The sequence below is a fragment of the Elephas maximus genome, chromosome 5, assembly GCF_024166365.1.
Source record: "Elephas maximus indicus isolate mEleMax1 chromosome 5, mEleMax1 primary haplotype, whole genome shotgun sequence".
Lineage (NCBI taxonomy): Eukaryota > Metazoa > Chordata > Mammalia > Proboscidea > Elephantidae > Elephas > Elephas maximus.
In genome coordinates, this window is record NC_064823.1 from 49289012 (window position 1) to 49310215 (window position 21204).

The 21204-nt window shown below is 39.2% G+C and overlaps 1 protein-coding gene across 7 annotated transcripts in view; it reads left to right on the plus strand.

Annotated features, from left to right (window-relative positions):
- Positions 1-21204, plus strand: part of LOC126076906 (sodium/hydrogen exchanger 9B2-like) — a 298466-nt gene that overhangs the window by 81516 nt on the left and 195746 nt on the right. For 2 of the 7 annotated variants that reach the window (XM_049885610.1, XM_049885611.1), the window contains one exon: positions 768-6308. The exons of 4 other annotated variants lie outside the window; for them this stretch is intronic. In XM_049885610.1, coding sequence (XP_049741567.1) covers positions 768-965 — 198 coding nt within the window. In that variant the 3' untranslated portion in view covers positions 966-6308. Of the gene's footprint in view, positions 1-767; positions 6309-21204 lie in introns of those variants that run through there. One more of the 7 variants, XR_007517617.1, reaches the window with a different exon arrangement.

The following is a 21204-nucleotide window of genomic DNA, read 5'->3' on the forward strand; positions in this document are numbered from 1 at the left end:
GCCTTCCATCCGTGGGTCTAAGGTGACAATTCCAACTCTCAATATTTTCCATCCAGTGGAAAGGGGGAAAAGATAAGGGACATGCATGTCCATTCCTTTTCAGGGCACAATCTACAACTTGAACTTATCATTTCTGCTCACCTCTCAGTGGCCAGAATTTAGATATATAGTTACATCTAGTTGCAAATGAGACTGGAAAAAAAAAAAAAAGCTGCTACAAGCAAGAGTTACCAAATACCTAGTAAGATTAACTTGAAGTTCCTGAAGGTACCCCCCACTTTCATGTTTCATGATGTTTAACAGTTTAGCCTCTAAGCAATACATACTCTTACATTTTTAGCCCAAATCTAAAACTTCACCATCTTCCGATAAGTATCAGTGTATTTTTTCCTCTTATTTTTAATTCCAAATTTCTAAAGATAAAAGAATGAGGCAACCAGTAACAGTCATCTTTATTCAGGAGAAATTTAGTATGCAGAACTTAATGTTATATTATAATTGATATTGTGAGTCTGTGTCTGCCTAGTGTTGTGAAATTCATTTGCGTGATATTTATGTAATCCTGCCTCATACATATAAGTGCATATGAATCATCAGTCTGTCAGATAATCCAAACCAACTGCAGTACCCTTTGAGGGAAGGCTAAATACAACTTTCCTAGTTGAACAAAAGAACAAGCTTTTTTTTTTTTTTTTTTTGGAAGCAATTAATTCACCTTTCTGTGCTTCTCCTACCATATTTCCTACTTTATCCTTAAACTTTTACAGGCTGCAATAGGATCTGTGGCTTTGGATACAGCAAGATCACATGGAGATACACAGCTGGAAGAATATGGAATAGCTGTGTTGACAGTGGCATTTTTGGCCATCCTCATTACAGCCCCAATTGGAAGTCTCCTTATTGGTTTGTTGGGCCCCAGGCTTCTCCAGAAAGATGAAAAGGTTCAAGGAGATCCTTCTGAATAAGTTAACAGAGGTGAAAAGAGAGAATGCTGAATATAATATTTAGAAAACTGCTACCAGAGGCTGCTTCATCAAGATGGAGTTGAAATATGTAATGTTTAAGCTTAAAATGCAGTAGAACCGTAAGTGTGGCTTTTTCTTTATGACAGTGGTAACATTCTACATCTCCAATCCTGATTTCTTTACCTTTTTTTTCTTTTTCAAACTCTTCTTCATCATATATCTTTATTTTTATACTACTACTTTATATACTTTAATGTGCTACCATAATTTAAAATTAGCATAAGGAAGAATGAGTTTAGTTATCACCCAACAACTTGCTCTTAGTTACTCTCACTGTCTCACGATCCAGTCGCTTAGACTCAAATGCTTTGAATGCCCTGACTTAGTTACTCTCACAGTCTCACGATTCAGTCACTTAGACTCAAATGCTTTGAATGCCCTGACTTAGTTACTCTTACTGTCTCACGATCCAGTCACTTAGACTCAAATGTTTTGAACTGGTTTTCACTCCTTTTTTTTAAACACTGTAATGCACTCCCTCATCAATTCCTAGCTACTTTCTCCTTGCTATTCTGTCTCTTCTCTATTTCTATTTCACTTACTACTTTCTGAGAATTATTGTAACTGATTAGTCCCTACTAGATTTTTTAAGTACATTTTTTAGGTACATTCCTCTTGTCCCCATCTAGATGTCAGAAGACCTTATCTTGTTCCTTAACTGACTAGACAGTGTCCTCCATTTCAGTGACTCATCCGAGTTTACCTTCCCTAGAGAGTGCCCTAATCCAGCTCTTTTTATTATTTTCCTTATGACCCATGCCTTTAGGGCCTTCCTGATCCCTAGATGAGAGATAGCTAACTTTTCAAATCTATGTCATCCTCATGACTATTATATTAATTAGGTTAAAGGTAATATAAACAAGAGGTAAAACATACAGTACATACTAGAAATGTATTTCTTTCTAATGAAACTGGCTGGCTGGTTGATGGTAATAGAGTCGCTCTGCTCATGAGTTTTCGTTTAGAGACCCGTGACCTTCCATCATGAGACTCTGTCATGCCCTAGCTTAGGACATTGGTAGAAGTTCAGTCTCTACCGTGTCTCTTTCCTAGCCCTCGGGAAGAAATAAAAGAGAAAGTCAAAGGCAAGCAATTTATTTTTAAGGAAATGTCTTAGTCATCTAGTGCTGCTATAACAGAAATACCACAAGTGGATAGCTTTGGGAAAGAGAAATTTATTCTCTCACAGACTAGTAACCTAGAAGTCTGAATTCAGGGTCCCAGCCCCAGAGGAAGGCTTTCTCTCTCTGTCAGCTCTGGAGGAAGGTTCTTGTCATCCATCTTCCTCAGTCTAGGAGCTTTTCAGCATACTTCTGGCTCTTCTTTCTTGGTGGTAAGAGGTCCCCATGTCTCTCTGCTCACTTCTTTCTTTTATATCCCAAAAGAGATTCATTTATGTACAACCTTAATCTTATAGATTGAGTCCTGTCTCATTGACATAAGTGCCACTCATCTGACATCATTAACATCATATAAGTGGGATTTACAACACAGGAAAATCACATCAGATTACAAAATGGTGGACAATCACACACTACTGGGAATCACGGGCTAGCCAAGTTGACACACATTTTGGGGGGGAACACAGTTCAGTCCATAATAGGAGGTGATATAGAAGTTGGCAAATCTCTCCTCTTACATTCCATTGGTGATGGCCACACCTGGCTATGAGAAGGCTGAGAAGTATCCTCATTCCTAGGAGCAACAAAAGATTAGATTTGGGAGCCAGAGGTACCACTCTGTTGGATGTTACCATCACTTAGTAATATATTCTTGCATCTTAACAAGGGCCTTCTGAAGACAGTACCTTAAACCAAAAAAGAGTGACTTCTGTGGCAGGAATTTCAGACGTTGTGACATGCCAGCAGAGACGTATTAGAAGAAAGGTTCATCTGCATAGGTCACATCCTGTCCCTCTTATACAAAAGGCCCTATCTGGATTCGTGTACCACCCATAGTTTGTCTCCACTCTAGGTCATCCCCTGCCTAGTTGCAAGAATAATCACATTCAAATGCAACTTATATCATGTGCTATGTATACCTGAAGTATTTATTTATATCACATCTGAACTCTTTCACCTAGAATTCAAAATTCAATCTAATCTTGATGTAGATACTAAATTAGCAAATGATGACTATTCTAATTTGACCAAGCTTATTTACATAAAGCTTATCTACTCCTCTCCTTTCATGAGACTACTGGGCTGCCATTTCTATCATGGTCTTCACCTGTATTCAAAAGTTTGAATAACTTAATATTCACCTCTTCTAAACAGGTTTTGTTTTTATGATGTCAGCCAGATTCTGGATACTTTATGGTATTATATTCCCTTAGTATTTATGTTCTCATTTGCGATTGAATTAATTTCTATCAAAGATCATTTGCACCTTTCAAACTGAACTTCCTTGGTTGCACCTTGGTGGGGGCATGATAAACTTAATGTTGATCTGGTCCTCTATAGGCTCTAAAACTGTATTCATTCAACAAACACTTACTGAAAGCCTTTGGTGATCCAGGCACATCCTCAAGAATAATATTTGTTCCTGTCCTTAAGGATCTGACAATCAGCTAGAAGAGACAAACAAAAGATTGCAAAACAGTGTAAGTGCTGTTCTGTAGGAAGTACAGGGGCCCTAGGGACCTCATAGCAGGAGCACCCAAGGGTGGTCCAGTTGGGCACAACTCCCCAGAGAAAGTGGGGCCTCGGCTGCTGAGGGGTGATTAGGATTTAGCTAGCAAAAGGGGTGAGGGGAAGAGTACTGCAATTAGTGTATTCCTCACAAAACCAGTAGATCAGACAGAAATAATTACTTTAACATTTGGATCCCTGCAAGTGGGCTGTACACATGTTATACATACTCTCAGAGCACCAACGACACTTTTTTCAGTTTGTTTGTATGCTTGTCTCCTATTAAATCAGCTCCTTAGGAGCAGGAGACTTATCTTGGTCGTCTTGGAATTCTCAGCAATTAGCAGAGGGCATGGGACACAATAGGCATTTAATAAACTTTTACTGAGTCCCTGAGGGCATCATCTTCTAGTATCAAAAGAAAACTTTTCACACAACATTTCAGATCTGGAGGGTCACACTTCCAAGAACACTAAACACTGGAAATTCTTGTTCTTCAGCACTCTCTTTTTCCTGGGCCCTGTGACATCCATCTCCCTCTGTGGAGTATCTTTCAGATACATTGATTAGGTTTCAGGTCTTTAAGTTATTTTAACATCCCAGTTTTTTCTGTTATTAGCCCCAAATAACCTTGATTGAACTTGGATGTCCTCAACATTTCCTCAGCTATTCATTTACAAATAATTTTATTCATTATATTCTTTAAAAATAACAATGATTTTTTTTTTTTCTGGTTACAAAAGTAATACATTTTCATTGCAAAAAACTCAGAACACAGAGAAGTACAAAGAAGGAAACAGAAAGTACTTTTTTTTCAATTTTATTTATTTTGTTGTTGAGAATATACACAGCAAAAGATTCACCAGTTCAACAATTTCTGTATGTACCATTTAGTGATATTAATTACATTCTTGGAGCTGTGGAGCCATTCTCACTCTCCTTCTCCTGAGTTATTCCTCCCCCATTAACATAAATTCACTGCCCCCTAAGATTCCTATCTAATCTTTCAACTTGCTATTGTCAGTTTGATCCCATATAGATAGTTCTTAAAAAAGCATTATGCTCAAGACAGACATTTTTTACTAGTTAAGCTAAACTATTGTTTGTTTTTAAGAAGTCTCCAGAGATATTTTTGGTTTAAGGTTAAAAGATTATCTCAGGGCAGTAGTTTTAGGGGTTCACCTAAACTTTATGGCTCTAGGAAGTTTGGAGTCCATGGGAATTTGAAATTCTGCTCCACATTTTCCCTCTTTTGATAAGGATCCTTCTATAGAATCTTTGATCAAGATGTTCAGTAATGGACACCATTCAGTTCTTCTGGTCTCATGGCAAAGGAGGCAGTTATTCATGGAGGCAATTACCAACACATTCCATATCCTCCTCCTTCTATTCCTGACGCTCCTTCTTCCTGTACTGTTCCAGGCATATAGATAGCAATTGTTGTACCTTGGACCCTGCTTGCAGTCTTTTTTTTTTTTTCCTCACAGTGATAAGAGAATTTATTCTTTAGAAAGGACATGAAAGAAACATCAGTATTTTGTTTAAAAAATCCTTTGCCTAACTCTCTGGGCAGCAATTCTCTGGGGCTTTTTTTTTTTTTTTAATTTTTATTGTGCTTTAAGTGAAAGTTTACAAATCAAGTCAGTCTCTCACACGAAGACTTACGTACACCTTGCTACACACACCCAATTCCTCTCCCCCTAATGAGACAGCCCGCTTGCTCCCTCCACTCTCCCTTTTCATGTCCATTTCTCCAGCTTCTAACCCCCTCTACCCTCTCATCTCCTCTCCAGGAAGGGGATTCCAACATAGTCTCAAGTGTCCACCTGATCCAAGAAGCTCACTCCTCACCAGCATCCCTTTCCAATCCATTGTCTAGTCTAATCCCTGTCTGAGGAGTTGGCTTCAGGAATGGTTCCTGTCCTGGGCCAACAGAAGGTCTGGGGGCCATGACCACCGGGGTCCTTCTAGTCTCAGTCAGACCATTAAGTCTGGTCTTTTTATGAGAATTTGGGGTCTGCATCCCACTGCTGTCCTGCTCCCTCAGGGGTTCTATGTTGTCTTCCCTGTCAGGGCAGTCATCGATTATAGCTGGGCACCATTTAGTTCTTCCAGCCTCAGGCTGATGTAGGCCCTGGTTTATGTGGCCCTTTCTGTCTCTTGGGCTCATAATTACCTTGTGTCTTTGGTGTTTTTCATTCTCCTTTGATCCAGGTGGTTTGAGACCAATTGCTACGTCTTAGATGGCCACTTGCTAGAGTTTAAGACCCCAGATGCCTTTCTCCAAGATGGGACTGCTTGCAGTCTTTTAAGACCCCAGTCACTATGTAGCAAACTAGTAGGTAGAATAGAAGCACTAAACATGTTACTAGGCTAATTAACTGGAATGTCCGTGACCCTAAACCTCCAAACCAAGAAGCCAAATTCCCTGAGATTTTTGGTTGTATATAAGCAGCCTCACCATCTACTTTTTTTTTCTTTTTGTCATTGTTGTAAATATCACACCACTTTTGCCAATTCAACTTTTTATAGGTATACAACTTATTGGCAGCAATTACAATAATCAGTTGTGCAACCTTATTGTTAATCAATGTGATATTTCCATCACCGTTAATCCCTTTCCCTTTCTCCTTCCTTCCATGCCTGCTAACCACTAATAAACTTTGTTCTCTATATATTTGCCTTTTCTTGTCTTTTTTATGTAAGTGAGGTCATATAATATTTCTCCTTTTGTGACTGACTTATTTCACTCAGAATTATGCCTTCCAGCTCCATCCATGTTGTAGCATGTATCAAGACTGAGTAGTATTCCATTGTATGTATATACCAAGTTTTGTTTACCCATTCACCTGGTGATGGGCATTTAGGTTGTTTCTACCTTTTGGCTATTGTGAATAGAGCTGCAGTGAACATTGGTATACAAACCTCTATTTGTGTCTTTGCTTCCAAGTTTTTGGAAATTGCTGGATCATATGGTGGTTCTATTTTTAGGTTTTTGGGTAACTGCCACGCTGTTTTCCACAACAGCTGTACCATTTTGTAAAAATACTCTTAATGTAAACATCTATTTTATTTTGATCATTTTAGATTCTATTCTTGCAGTTTTGGAGGGTATCTTATTTTCAGAAAGATATAACGTCCATGGAATTAATTGGGTGAAAGTCAATTTTATATCTGACTTCTATGGAGATATATAGATTGAAGAGTTCTCTTGCATGTAATGAAGGCTAAGTCTTCAAAAAGTCATTTATTCAGGTGGTAACAGTTGAATATTAATTTTTCAATGAATAATAAAGATCCCTGCCTTCATGGAGCTTACATTTTAAATCACTAACTCAAAATATAACATGCCCGCTATACGCCAGGCAATGTGCTAGGTTCCAGGGATACAGTGATGAACAAGATAGTCAAGGGCTCTGTTTTCGGTAAAACTTGAATGCTGGTGGGATGTAAACTGTGTTTGACACAATGGGGAATAAAATTGTGAATACCATGGTACTTGCCTTCAAGAACTTTACAAGAAAATAAGATGTGCGTTAATAGCTGTAATTATTAATAGCTGTAATGAATCTCTGAGTGGTGCAAATGGCTTAGAGCTCAGCTGCTAACCAAAAGATTACCAGCTCAAGTCCACCCAGGGGCACCTTGGAAGTAAGGCCTGGCAATCTAGTTCCAAAAAAATCACCCATTGAAATCTCTGTGGAGCACAGTTCTACTCTGACACACATGCGGTTCCCATCAGTTGGTAGTCAACTCCACAGTAACTGTTTTTTTCTTTTGTTTTTAATAGCTGTAATACAAATGAACAATTTTGAGTTCTTTACAGTGGGAAAATTGAAGACTTCTTGAAGGAGGTGATATCTGAATTGGGCCTTTGAGAGTGAATAGGACCAATGGGTAATATTGGGGAGTGAAGTGAAGACGGGATCAACTAGGTGGATGCCCTAGTATCAGCTAAGTGTGGAAACAATGAAGTCCAGAGTAAATGATTGGCACTTAAGGTTAAAGATAATTAGTGAGACTGGAAAAGAAAGATGGCACTTAAATTGTGCCAATACGTCACTAGCCAAATTTCTATTTTTAAGTGCTTTCAGTAGTATAAAATCATTTATGTAGTAGACATTTTTTAATCATTTGCAAAGCATCAAATTTAGGAAAAATGGTGTCATGAGGAAAGTTGTCCTTGTTCCTCAAAGGTTTTTTGCTTTCTATGACATTGTTGCAAGTATAATCAATTTATTTTTAAATTGCTATACATTTTTTACAACAAAAGGTGTCAGGTATTTCTATAAATGTGTTTTTAAACCATTTTTAATATATTCAAGTAAATGAACATTTTTGAAAGATTCCAGAACATGATATTTTTATATGAATTATGAAATTCATAGAAATTTATATTTCTATATGAATCATTTATGTAGTTCTCTGTTAACAGGTAAGGATGCCTAGTGGTGCAACTGTTAAGTGCTAGGCTGCGAACAGAAAGGTCAGTGGTTCAAATCCACACAGTGGCTCCGTGGGAGAAAGGCTTGGTGATCTGCTCCCATAAAAATTACACCATAGAAAACCCTGTGAGGTAGTTCTACTCTGTTACGTGGGGTCACTTACAACTCTAACTGGTGGGAATAGCTTCATGCTATTTTGGTAGCAAGTTAAATATCATATTTTTTAGTTGACTACCTCAAATTAAATCTGGCCTGAGCCCACTGATCTGGTGACAATTCCAAGTCTCCGTTTGTTGATACGCTTTCCACCCCCCTTAGGTGAACTCTAAACACTTAACTCTCCAACAGTTCACAGAGCAGTGCCCTGGAGGCCATCAGACACCTTGCAGAGATCCTCCCTCCCACATCCCCCATTTGTCCTTACTCCCAGTATCCTTGGAGATCTACCTGCTTTTCTCTTTCATATCTTGAAAACAGAGGACTTCCTTAACCCTACAGGGTCTCTATGAGTCTGAATCGACTGAATAGCATACAACATAGGGTCATTGTGAGTCCAAACTGAATCAGACAACATTCCACTGCTAGCCAACCAGTAGGCGGTTCGAACCTACAGGCGCTTGGAAAACAAGCTTGATGATCTGCTTTTAAAAGGTCATGAAAACCCTAAGGAGCAGTTCTACTGTGCACACATGGGGCCGCCCTGAGTCAGAATCCATTCAACAGCCACTGGAATATTTAAGCTCATTAAAGAGGAGACCGAGTCCTGTTGGAAGTGGTTAAAAGCTTGGCTGCTAATCAAAAGGTAGGTAGTTCGAATCCACCAGCTGCTCCTTGAAAACATTTTGGGGTAGTTCTACTCTGTCCGACAGGGTCACTGTGAGTTGGGATCCACTGGAGAGCAACCAGTTTAAAGAAACTACATCCGGCTTTGGCAAGTTACTTCTAGCACTTGTAGCTCCTGGCGCTACTTTTTGGATCAACTGTGTCCCAGGACTTTTACAGTCTAGGCAGCTCTATATTCAGAAGGGACATGTAAAGGAAACGGTTGAATAGACTGAAAACACCCCATCTGTCCTGGGGAGCTCCAGCGACCCTCACTTCTTAGGGCCCCAGTGGCTTGGAAGTCAAGCGAATGCTTGGCTGCTAGTAGCCCCGCCCCCGCTGCACAGCCATCAGCCCCTCGCACACAGATGCCACGTCCACGTGCCTGCGGCCATCTTCAGTGTCGCGTAGTCTACCGGGCAGTTGCTGGGCGCCAGAAGCAACAGGGGATGCTAAAGAAATTGTAGGTATGGCCCATTTCTCTCCACCCTTTCTCTTTCCAGGCCCTTGGGTCCAAGTACCTGGTCTCCCGTCATCATTTTCCTTCCGAGCCCCCAGAACGCCTTTCTTCCTGCTTCAGCACAAGGAAGTAAACATCGGCCCCGTTTGCCAGGCGCTGGGGGAACACCAGCAGACGTGTTCCCCGCCCTCCCGTACCTGTTCTTCACTACGTCATCTTATCTCTCTTTGTTATCCTTCCTCCCCTTCCTCCTCTGTTTCTTTATCTCATTTTACTGGTGCTCACAAGTGAGAAGTGGTCTGTCAGGCAAGACTGACTGCAACATTAATTTTATGAAGCGCACACTCTTGTACAAATGGCGGATCTCCACAAATGAGCAGTCACCTGCCCCTGTGAATGGAGATGTGTTCCGGGATTGGTTGCTGGGCCTGGGAAGGTTACCCCCACACCCTTCCACCCGCGTCTTACCTCCCCACCTATTCCGGTGGGCTTATCACGGTGGACACGCTGTGTGGACAGTCAGTGCTTTTGAAAGATCAAGGATAGTAGTTGCACATGTGCAGTGTGGCAGGCATATAATTATTCAGGAGCCCTTATAAGAGTTCTGCGGGCGCGTACGAGGTTCATGTCGCCCCACTGTGGAAGCTCTAGGGTCTATGGAATATCAGACGGGCCCATACGGAGGGGCAATTGGCCCAGGTGGCACCGAGAGAAACCAAACCCCACACCCCTTTATATTCCATAGAGTTAAATAGAATTGTTATTTGTGTAACACAAGTGTGGAAAATTAAAATTCATCTCCCAAACTTTGTAGTCACTATGTGCCTATAAAAAGGGAATTCATGTTTACTGCTTTTTGTGAGGACAAGAATTTATAATGCTGGTTTTGTCAGTTGGCTGGACATAAACTCCTCCCCATTGCCTGACAAAAGGAGAGAGGCGGATGCAGTGAGGGTCCTATATAAAGTAACATCTTTATAGCACTTCTCCTTTTATGCATTATATTCCTACTCATCCTGTTAAATTATACACCTCTATTTTTTATGATATAGGGTTGGTTAACAGAACCCCATTTTACTGTGGAGGAAGCTAAACGCTGAGACTGAACAGTACCTGGAACATAGTATAATGTATATTCAGGAAATATTTGTTGAAGGGATGAGTAGATGAGATTCTCAGGGAACGTTGCCTTATTCACCTTTATATTCCTTGGATGCAGAGCTAAGTGTAGCAGTAGTAAACCTACAAATGTATGTTAAATGAAGAGGATGAGTGGCTTGTTTAGTGCCAGGTGTTTGTCAGGTATTTTTAGAGGCATTGTTTTAGGCATTGTGAGAACAGTAGTAAGAAAGACAAGATTCATGTTCTCAAAGAGCTTAAGTTATAGTGAGAGGAGACAAAAAATAAACAAGCAAACAATATATGAACAAGGAAATTTTGGGTAAGTGAGAGAGACTGGGGAAGGAGTTAGCTTAGACTGATTGATTAGAGGAGACCTCTCTGAAGAGATGACACTTGTGCCGAGACCTCACTGATAAGAAGCCAACCATGGGGCTTTTTGGGATTAGAGCATTGAAGGTAAGGAGAACCTCAATTACAAAGACCCTGAAGTAGGAGGCAACTTGGCTCTTTCAAGCAACATCATAAAGACCAGAGTAGCTGGAATGTAGAGAGAATGGTACAAGATGAAGAGAGATAGGTTGGGCCAGATCATGTAGGGTTTTGAATAGGCCATGATGATAAGCTTGGGATTTATTTAAAGTGTGATTAGAAACCAGTAGTGTTTTGGAAATAAGTGACATGATCTTATTACATCGTTAAAAGGTTTGTTCTGCCCATTTTGTCGTGAAAGGTTTGTAGGAATTGAGGAGAAATATTACTAGCAATTAGAGGGTAATTGTGGAAGTCCAGAAAGCAATGATGGTAGTTTGGGCTAAAGTGGTTGCAAAGTGGATGAATGTAAGATATATATTGAAGGTAGAGCCTACAGAATTGCTAATGTTTTTAATATGTTGTTGTTAGGTGCTGTTGTGTCTGTTCCAACTCATAGTGACCCTATGTAAAATATAATGAAAACACTGCCCAGTCCTGCGCCATCCTCACAATCGTTGCTATGTTTGAGTCCATTGTTGTAGCCACTGTGTCAGTCTACCACATTAAGGGTCTTCTTCTTTTTCACTGGCCCTCAGCTTTGCTAAACGTGATGTCCTTCTCCAGGAACTGAGCCCTCCTGATAGCGTATCTGAAGTACTTGAGACAAAGTCTCACCATTCTCACTTCTAAGGAGCATTCTGGCTGTACTTCTTGCAAGACAGATTTGTTCCTTCTTCTGGTACTCCATGATATATTCAATATTCTTCACCAACAACATAATTCAAAGGCATCAATTTTTCAGTCTTCTTTTTTTTAGATATATAATTTTTATTGTGCTTTAAGTGAAAGTTTAAAAATCAAGTCAGTCTCTCACACAAAAACCCATATACACCTTGCTATACACTCCCGATTACTCTCCCCCTAATAAGGCAGCCCGCTGTCTCCCTCCATTCTCTCTTTTCATGTCCGTTTCGCCAGCTTCTAACCCCTTCCACCCTCTCATCTCCCCTCCAGGCAGGAGATGCCAACATAGTCTCAAGTGTCCACTCTTCAGTCTTCTTTATTCATAGCCCAGCTTTTGCATGCATATGAAAACACCATGGCTTGAGTCAGGCACACCTTAGTCCTCAAAGTGACATCTTTGATTTTTAACACCTAAAAGAGGTCTTTTGCAGCAGATTTGCCCCATGCAATATGTTGTTTGATTTCTTGACTGTCACTTACATGGGTGTTGATTACAGGTCCACATAAAATGAAATCTTTGACAACTTCAATATTTTCTCTCATAGGGATGAGGAAAAAAGAGTCACCCCTTGTTCTTAGGTTTTTGTCTTGAGCTTAGATGGATGGTTGTGCCATTTATCAAATGGAAAAGACTAGGACAGAAACATATTGTGGTAGTGGTGGTAGGGTGTTCGACTTTGCTTATGTTAAGTTTGGTATGCTCTAGAAATCTAACGTAAGTCCTGAGTCTTTGAGTTCTCTGCAGAGGGCAAGGGGACCAAAGATACAAAGTTGAGAGTCATTAGCATATAGCAAAAACTACCTGTGGAAAATGTGTTCATAGAGAACATTCCAGTGTTTAAAGGTAAAGCAGAGGAAGAGTAGCAAGGAAAGAAGATGGAGAAGGAATAGCCAATGACATAGGAAGAAAGCACAAAGAACATAGTGACATAAAACAAAGACAACAAAGCATGGCCAACTGTATGGAATCATTCTGAGAGATCAAGTCAAATAAAGAAAAGGGATCTGACCTTTGGATTTGGGCAACATAGTAGTTGCGTGTCTTGAGAAGTATATTGAAAAGAAAACGTGAGATGAAGAAAGGGATGTAGCACTGTAGACATCTCAAGATATTGTACTATAAAGGAGAGCTGAGAAATGGAGGTAATATCTAGAAGAATATGTGGCAGCAAAGTAGGGCTCTTAGAAAGGGATGCTTAAGCATGTTTTTAGGCTAATAGGAATGATCTAATAGAGAGAAAATGATGGTATAAGAGAGAGTACACTAGTGAACTATGTATTTCTTTGAAAAGGTTTTCAATGGTGAAGCTGTGAATGGTGGGGAGACTGAAAATGATGAAGCGTCAGGTATAAAACTGTGATTCAAAGAATTCAAGAGCGTCAGAGTTGGAAGGGTCTGAAAAGTTCTTCTAACCCAACCCTCTCAAACAGATGAAGAAACACTCCCCTGTTACTTTCTGTCCAGGTGCTCTCCCACCGCGTCCAAATACTGTAATAAAAATATTGACCCTAACCAGAAAAAAAGAGTGAGTGTATATATTTTAGAAATGAAGTATTTAAGAAATCAAGAGGATCCAGAGAATACATGTTAAGTGTTGGCCTTGCGTGGGCACATGAACCTATGTTTACAGAAAAACCTGTGAAAACCGAAACCTGTGTAAGGCAGAAACCTGTCAGAGAAGGAAAATCCAAATATTTTCAACTAATAGGTGGAAAAATTGCAAGACTCGGAAAAACAAGGCAGTTCTGTTGAGTTCCAACTCTCACAGGTTTCACTATAATTCGTAGGAACAGGAAGAAAGGGAACAAATATGGGTAGAGATACAGGTAAATGGATAGATTCAGTGGTGAGAAGGTGAGGGAATGTCTGATACTGATTATTGTTTTCTCAGTGAAGTATAAGGTATGAGGCAAGTAAGTTGTGACAAGGAAGAATGTTTGGATAGGAGGCTTAAGGGGAGAAGGTATAAAATAGTTGTTTTGGAGGCTGGAAGGTAATCATAATAGAGAAGCACATCTGGGGATGGCGTGTGGCCATTTGAGATTTGAGGACTGTGAGCAGGTGATTGAGGTGAGGTAGAGAGAAACATCGTAGTAATCAATGACATCAAGGAACTGAAAGACCAGAGTATTGGCTGGGTCGACCACCTGGGTATTAGTGGTTAAGTTAGTAGCCGAACTAGCCCTTGAATCCGGATGTCCTAACTTGCAGCTTGATGGGTTACAATTTTACTGAGAACATTGTTTCAGAGCATTACCTTTTTGTGCCTCTTATTTCTCTAACTAACATGGAAAAAAAAATGTGCCCTGATTTTTTTGCTTTGGTCTTTACATGCACATTCTAGACTTCCTTGGCTGGTGTTTTTCTCTTGCTTATCCCTACAATGTATATTCATTAATCTCTTTGGCATGTTTTTCCTAATTTCTTTTTTCTTTTAACTAGTTCCATTAATATGTATTTATTATAGTATAAAAGTCTACCTCTTGGGACGGGGGGCCAAGATGACAGAATAGCCAGATGCTTCTGGTGATCCCTCTTACAACAAAGAACCGAAAGATCAAGTGAAACGATTATATTTATGACACGCTAGGAGGCCTGAACATCAAAAGCAAAGTTCAAAAACAGACTGAGTGATGGGGGAGAGAGAGACAGTTCAGAAGCAGAGAAGAGTTGCCAGACCTGAATTATTGGGATTCCTCAGGCACCACTCCCAGGAGTGGCTGCAGCAGGCTCATGGTAGCATTTGGCCCCAGTTTCCTTAGAGAGAAGCAGCCAGCTGCACAGCCTACTCACACCTCCGGAACCAGGGAAGAATGATGCTCTCAGCAAAAGCTAAGTACTTGGGTATATTCTACTGCACCCCCTGCCCCCAAGCTGGCTTCAATTGCTATTGATTTCCCTGAGCCTGAGATAGGCCCATTTGAGCACCCTTAGCCATACTCCTGGACTTGGAGAAGGAATAAAATCACAACAGGGGGAATAGATAATTTGCCAGCTCCACTAACCTGGGGAGCTTAGGACAGAAGTGGCTCCTGTCCAGGCATAAATGTTCCATGGACTTTGAGTAACTTTCCCACCAGCATGGAAGTGTGTGGGCCTATTTCAGGAGAATAGGACCTTGCTGGCAGACTGCAACTGTTTAAGCTGTGTGTTGAAAAGGTGGGTGTTTAATATTTGACACCGCTTTGCCTATTAAACAGGGTCCTCACCTACCCACATCAGGGGCATAAGGACAGATAGCTCCACTGAGGTCACCCATCCACCCACGACAGGGGTCCAAGGATAACCTCCCAGTCCTTACAATCAAAAGTATTGCGTGCGCATGGTCTGTCTGCAGAACCCACCCACCTGTATGCTCTAGGGAAGAGGGGCGCACTTTCCTCAGAGACACTAGGGGGACAGTTGTCAGCTAACTGCCTTGTTCAGAGTGTGACCCCCTACTGCAACCAGATACCGGTACCTACACCAATCACCCCTGCCCCTCTAGGATTATAGGACAGAGGCTGTACCACACACTTGATGACCAGCTACCTGGACACCTGAGCTGAATCCACACAAGAAAAGGAAATGGACTCAGAAGGTCGTATACCTGATAATAGCTCTAGCCATCTGGAGACAGGACATCAGAGCTCAAAAGGCTAAAATAATCAAGCTAGCTCACTGAAGCAATCCATTTGGGCATATTAAAACAAAACAAAGCAAGAAGCTACGATACAGTAAGCAAACATAAAATAAACTAATACAATAACTTATAGATGGCTCAGAGACAACAGTCAATATCAAACCACATAAAGAAAAAGACCATGATTGCTTCAACAAGCTCTCAAAACAGAGAATCAAAGTATCTTCTGGATGAAGGTGCCTTCATGGAATTACCGGATGCAGAATTCAAAAGATTAATATACAGAACACTTCAAAACATCAGGAAGGAGATCAGGCAATATGCAGAACAAGCCAAGGAACATACAGATAAAACAGTTGAAGGAATTAAAATGGTTATTCAAGAACATAATGAAAAATTTAATAAGCTGCAAGAATCCATAGAGAGACAGCAATCAGAAATTCAGAAGACTAACAACAAAATTACAGAATTAGACAACTCAGTAGAAAGTCAGAGGAGCAGAATTTGAGCGACTCAAAGGCAGAATTGGTGGCACCAATCTATTTGGAGAAAAATCAAATAAAAGAATTAAAGAATGAAGAAACCTTAAGAATCATGTGGGACTCTATCAAAAAAAAAATAAATAAACTACGAGTGATCCGAGTACCAGAACAGGAAGGGAAAACAGAAAATACAGAGAGAATTGTTGAAGATTTATGGGCAGAAAACTTCCCTGATCTCATGAAAGATGAGAAGATATCTATCCAAGATGCTCATCAAACCCCACATAAGGTAGATTTTAAAAGAAAGTAACGAAGACATATTATGATCAAACTTGCCAAAACCAAAGATAAGGAGAGAATTTTAAGAGCAGCTAGTGATAAACAAAGACTTACCTACAAAAGAGAGTCAATAAGAATAAGCTCGGACTACTCGGCAGAAACCATGCAAGGAAGAAGGCAATGGGATGACATATTTAAAAAATTGAAGGAAAAAAATTGCCAGCCAAGAATCATATATCCAGCAAAACTGTCTCTCAAATATGAAGGTGAAATTAGGACATTTCCAGATAAACAGAAGTTTAGGGAATTCGTAAAAACCAAACCAAAACTACAAGAAATACTAAAGGGAGTTCATTGGTTAGAAAATCAATAATATCCGGTATCAACCCAAGACTAGAACATTGGACAGAGCAATCAGATGTTAACCCAGACAGGGAAATCATAAAAATAAATCGAGATAAAAAAATGCTCAAAACAAGGAAACAGTGATGTCATTATGTAAAAGAAGGCAACATTAAAATAATAAAGAGGGACTATTTTTTTTAAGAAATGTAGTCATACATCTTTCATATGGAGAGGAAGATAAGGCAATATAAAGAAATAAAAGTTAGGTTTAAACTAAGAAAAATAGGGTTAAATATTAAAGTAACCACAAAAGAGACTAACCTACTCATCAAAATAAAATACAAGAAAAAAACAGAGACTCAGCAGAACAAAATCAATGACAACGAATAAGAGGAAAAGACAATATATAAAGATAAACACTCAGAACAAAAAACTAAGTAGGAAAAAGAAACTGTCAACAACACACACAAAAAAAAAGACATCAAAATGACAACACTAAACTAAAAAAAAAAAAAAAAAAAAAAAACTCATACCTACCCATAATTACGCTGAATGTTAATGGACTAAATGCACCAATAAAGAGTGGCAGAATGGATTAAAAAACACGATCCGTTTATATGCTGCCTACATGAGACACACCTTAGACTTAGAGAAACAAACAAACTGAAACTCAAAGGATAGAAAAAATTATATCAAAGAAACAACAATCAAAAAAGAGCAGGAGTGGCAATATTAATTTCTGACAAAATAGACTTTAAAGATAAATCCACCACAAAGGATAAGGACGGACACTATATAATGGTTAAAGGGACAATATACCAGGAGGATATTACCATATTAAATATTTATGTACCCAATGAAAGGTCTGCAAGATACATAAACTCTAACAGCATTGAAAAGTGAGGTAGACAACTCCACATTATAGTAGGAGACTTCAACACACCACTTTCAGTGAAGGACAGGACATCACTTTCTGTCCTTCACTGAAGGACAGAAAGAAGCTCAATAAAGACACAGAAGATCTAAATGCCACAATTAACCAACTTGACCTTATAGACATATATAGAACATTCCATCCAACAGCAGCCAAGTATACTTTCTTTTCTAGTGTGCATGGAACATTCTCTAAAATAGACCACATATTAAGTCATAAAGCAAGCCTTAACAGAATCCAAAACACTGAAATATTACAAAGCATCTTCTCTGACCATAAGGCCATTAAAGTAGAAATCAATAACAGAAAAAGCAGGGAAAAGAAATCAAACACTTGGAAACTGAACAATACCCTGCTGAAAAAAGACTGGATTATAAAAGACATGAAGGATGGAATAAAGAAATTCATAGAATCCAATGAGAATGAAAACACTCCCTATCAGAACCTTTGCGACAGCAAAAGCAGTGCTCAGGGGTAAGTTTATATCCATAAATGCACACATCCAAAAAGAAGAAAGGGCCCAAATAAAAGAATTATCCCTAAAACTTGAACAAATAGAAAGAGAGCAACAAAAGAAAGGTTCAGGCACTATAAGAAACGAAATAATAAAAACTAGAGCTGAACTAAATGAAATAGAAAAGAGAAAAACAATTGAAAGAGTTAATAAGACCAAAAGCTTGTTCTTTGAAAAAATTAACAAAATTCATAACCCACTGGCCAAACTGACAAAAGAAAAACAGGAAAGGAAGCAAATACCCCCAATAAGAAATGAGATGGGCAATATTACCACAGACCCAACTGAAATTAGAAGAATCATATCATATTCCTATGAAAAATTTTACTCTAACAAATTTGAAAACCTAGAAGAAATGGATGATTTCCAAGAAACATACTACCTACCTAAACGAACACAGAGGTAGAACAACTAAATAGACCCATAACAAAAGAAGAGAATGAAAAGGTAATCAAAAAACTCCCCCAAAAAAAAAAAAAAGCCCTGGCCGGGATGACTTCACTGCAGAGTTCTACCAAACTTTCAGAGAAGTATTAACACCACTACTACTAAAGGTATTTCAGAACATAGTAAAGGACGGAATACTCCCAAACTTATTCCATGAAGCCAGCATATCCATGATACCAAAACCATGTAAAGACGCCAAAAAAAACAAAATTACACACCTATATCCCTCATGAACTCAGAGGCAAAATCACTCAACAAAATTCTAGCCAATAAAATTCAACAACATATCAAAAAAATAATTCACCATGACCAAGTAGGATTCATACCAGGTATGCTGGGATGGTTCAACATTAGGAAAACAATTAATGTAGCCCATCACATAAGTAAAACAAAAGACAAGAACCATATGATTTTATCAATTGATGCAGAAAAGGCATTTGACAAAGCTCAACACCCATTCATGATAAAAACTCTCAGCAAAATAGGAATAGAAGGAAAATCCCTCAACATAATAAAGGGCATTTATACAAAGCCGATAGCCAACATCATCCTAAATGGAGAGAGCCTGAAAGCATTCCCCTTGAGACTGGGGAACCAGACAAGGATGCCCTTTATCACCACTTTTATTCAACATCGTGCTGGAGGTCCTAGCCAGAGCAATTAGGCTAGATAAAGAAATTAAGGGCATCCAGATTGGTAGGAAAAAAGTAAAAGTATCCCTATTTTCAGATGACATGATATTACACACAGAAAACCTTAAGGAATCCTCAAGAAAACTACTGAAACTAATAGAAGAGTTCAGCAGAGCATCAGGATACAAGATAAACATACAAAAATCAGTTGGATTCCTCTACACCAACAAAAACAACATCCAAGAGGAAACCACCAGATCAGGACGATTTACAGCAGCCCCCAAGAAGATGAAATACTTAGGAAAAAATCTTACTAGAGATGTAAAAGACCTATACATAGAAAACTACAATATACTACAGCAAGAAACCAAAAGAGACCTACATAAGTGGAAAAACATACCTTGCTCATGGATAGGAATACTTAACATTGTAAAAATGTCTGTTCTGGCAAAAGCCATCTATAGATACAATGCAATTCCAATCCAGATTCCAACAACATTTTTTAACGAGATGGAGAAACAAATCACCAACTTCATATGGAAGGAAAGAGGGCCGGATAAGTAAAGCATTACTGAAAAAGAAGAACAAAGTGGGAGGCCTCACCCTATCTGATTTTAGAACCTATTATACCACCACAGTAGTCAAAACAGCCTCGTACTGGTACAACAACAAATACATAGACCGATGGAACAGAATTGAGAATCCAGACATAAATCCATCTACATATGACCAGCTGATATTAGACAGAGGCCCAAAGTCAGCTAAATAGGGAAAAGACAGTCTTTTTAACAAATTGTGCTGGCATAACTGGATATCCATCTGCAAAAAAGTGAAACAAGACCCATACATCACACCATGCACAAAAACTAACTCAAAATGGATCAAAGACCTAAATATATCTAAAACGATAAAGATCATGGAAGAAAAAATAGGGACAACGCTAGGAGCCCTAATACATGGCATAAACAGTATACAAAACATTACCAACAATGCAGAAGAAAACTAGATAACTTGGAGCTCCTAAAAATCAAACACCTATGCTCATCCAAAGACTTCACCAAAAGAGTAAAAAGATTACTTACAGACTTGGAAAAATTTTTAGCTATGACATTTCCAATCAGCGCCTGAGTTCTAAAATCTACATGATACTGCAAAAACTTAACTATGAAAAGACAACCCAATTAAAAAATGGGCAAAAGCTATGAACAGATACCTCACTAAAGAAGATATTCGGGTAGCTAACAGATACATGAGGAAATGCTCACGATCATTAGCCATTAGAGAAGTGCAAATCAAAACTACAATGAGATTTCATCTCACTCCAACAAGGCTGGCATTAATCAAAAAAACAAAATAATAAATGTTGGAGAGGATGTGGAGAGACTGGAACACATACACTGCTGGCGGGAATATAAAATGGTACAACCGCTTTGGAAATGGATTTGGTGCTTCCTTCTAAAGCTAGAAATAGAACTGCCATACGATTCTGCAATCCCACTCCTTGAAATATATCCTAGAGAATTAAGAGCATTTACATGAACAGATATATGCACACCCATGTTCACTGCAGCACTGTTTACAATAGCAAAAAGATGGAACCAACCAAGGTGCCCATCAACGGATGAATGGATAAATGAATTATGATATATTCACACAATGGAATATTACCCATTGATAAAGAACAATGATGAATCCGTGAAACATTCCATAACATGGAGGAATCTGGAAGGCATTATGCTGAGTGAAATTACATCTTCAAAAGGACGAGTATAAGACCACTACTATGAGAACTCGAGAAATAGTTTAAACAGAGAAGAGAATATTCTTTGATGGTTATAAGAAGAGGGAGGGAGGGAGGGAGAGGGGTTTTCTCTAATTAGATAGTACGTAAGAACTATTTTAGGTGAAGGGAAAGACAACACACAATACAGGAGAGGTTGCCACAACTGGATTAAACCAAAAACAAAGAAGTTTCTGGAATAAACTGACCACTTCGAAGGCCAGCATAGCAGGGGCAGGGGCTTGGGGACCATGGTTGCATGGGACATTTAAGTCCTTTGGCATAATAAAATCTATTAAGAAAACATTGTGCATCCTCCTTTGGAGAGTGGCATCTGGGGTCTTAAATGCTAGCAAGCGGCCATCTAAGATGCATCAATTGGTCTCAACCCACCTGGATCAAAGGAGAATGAAGAACACCAAAGACACAAGGTAATTCTGAGCCCAAGA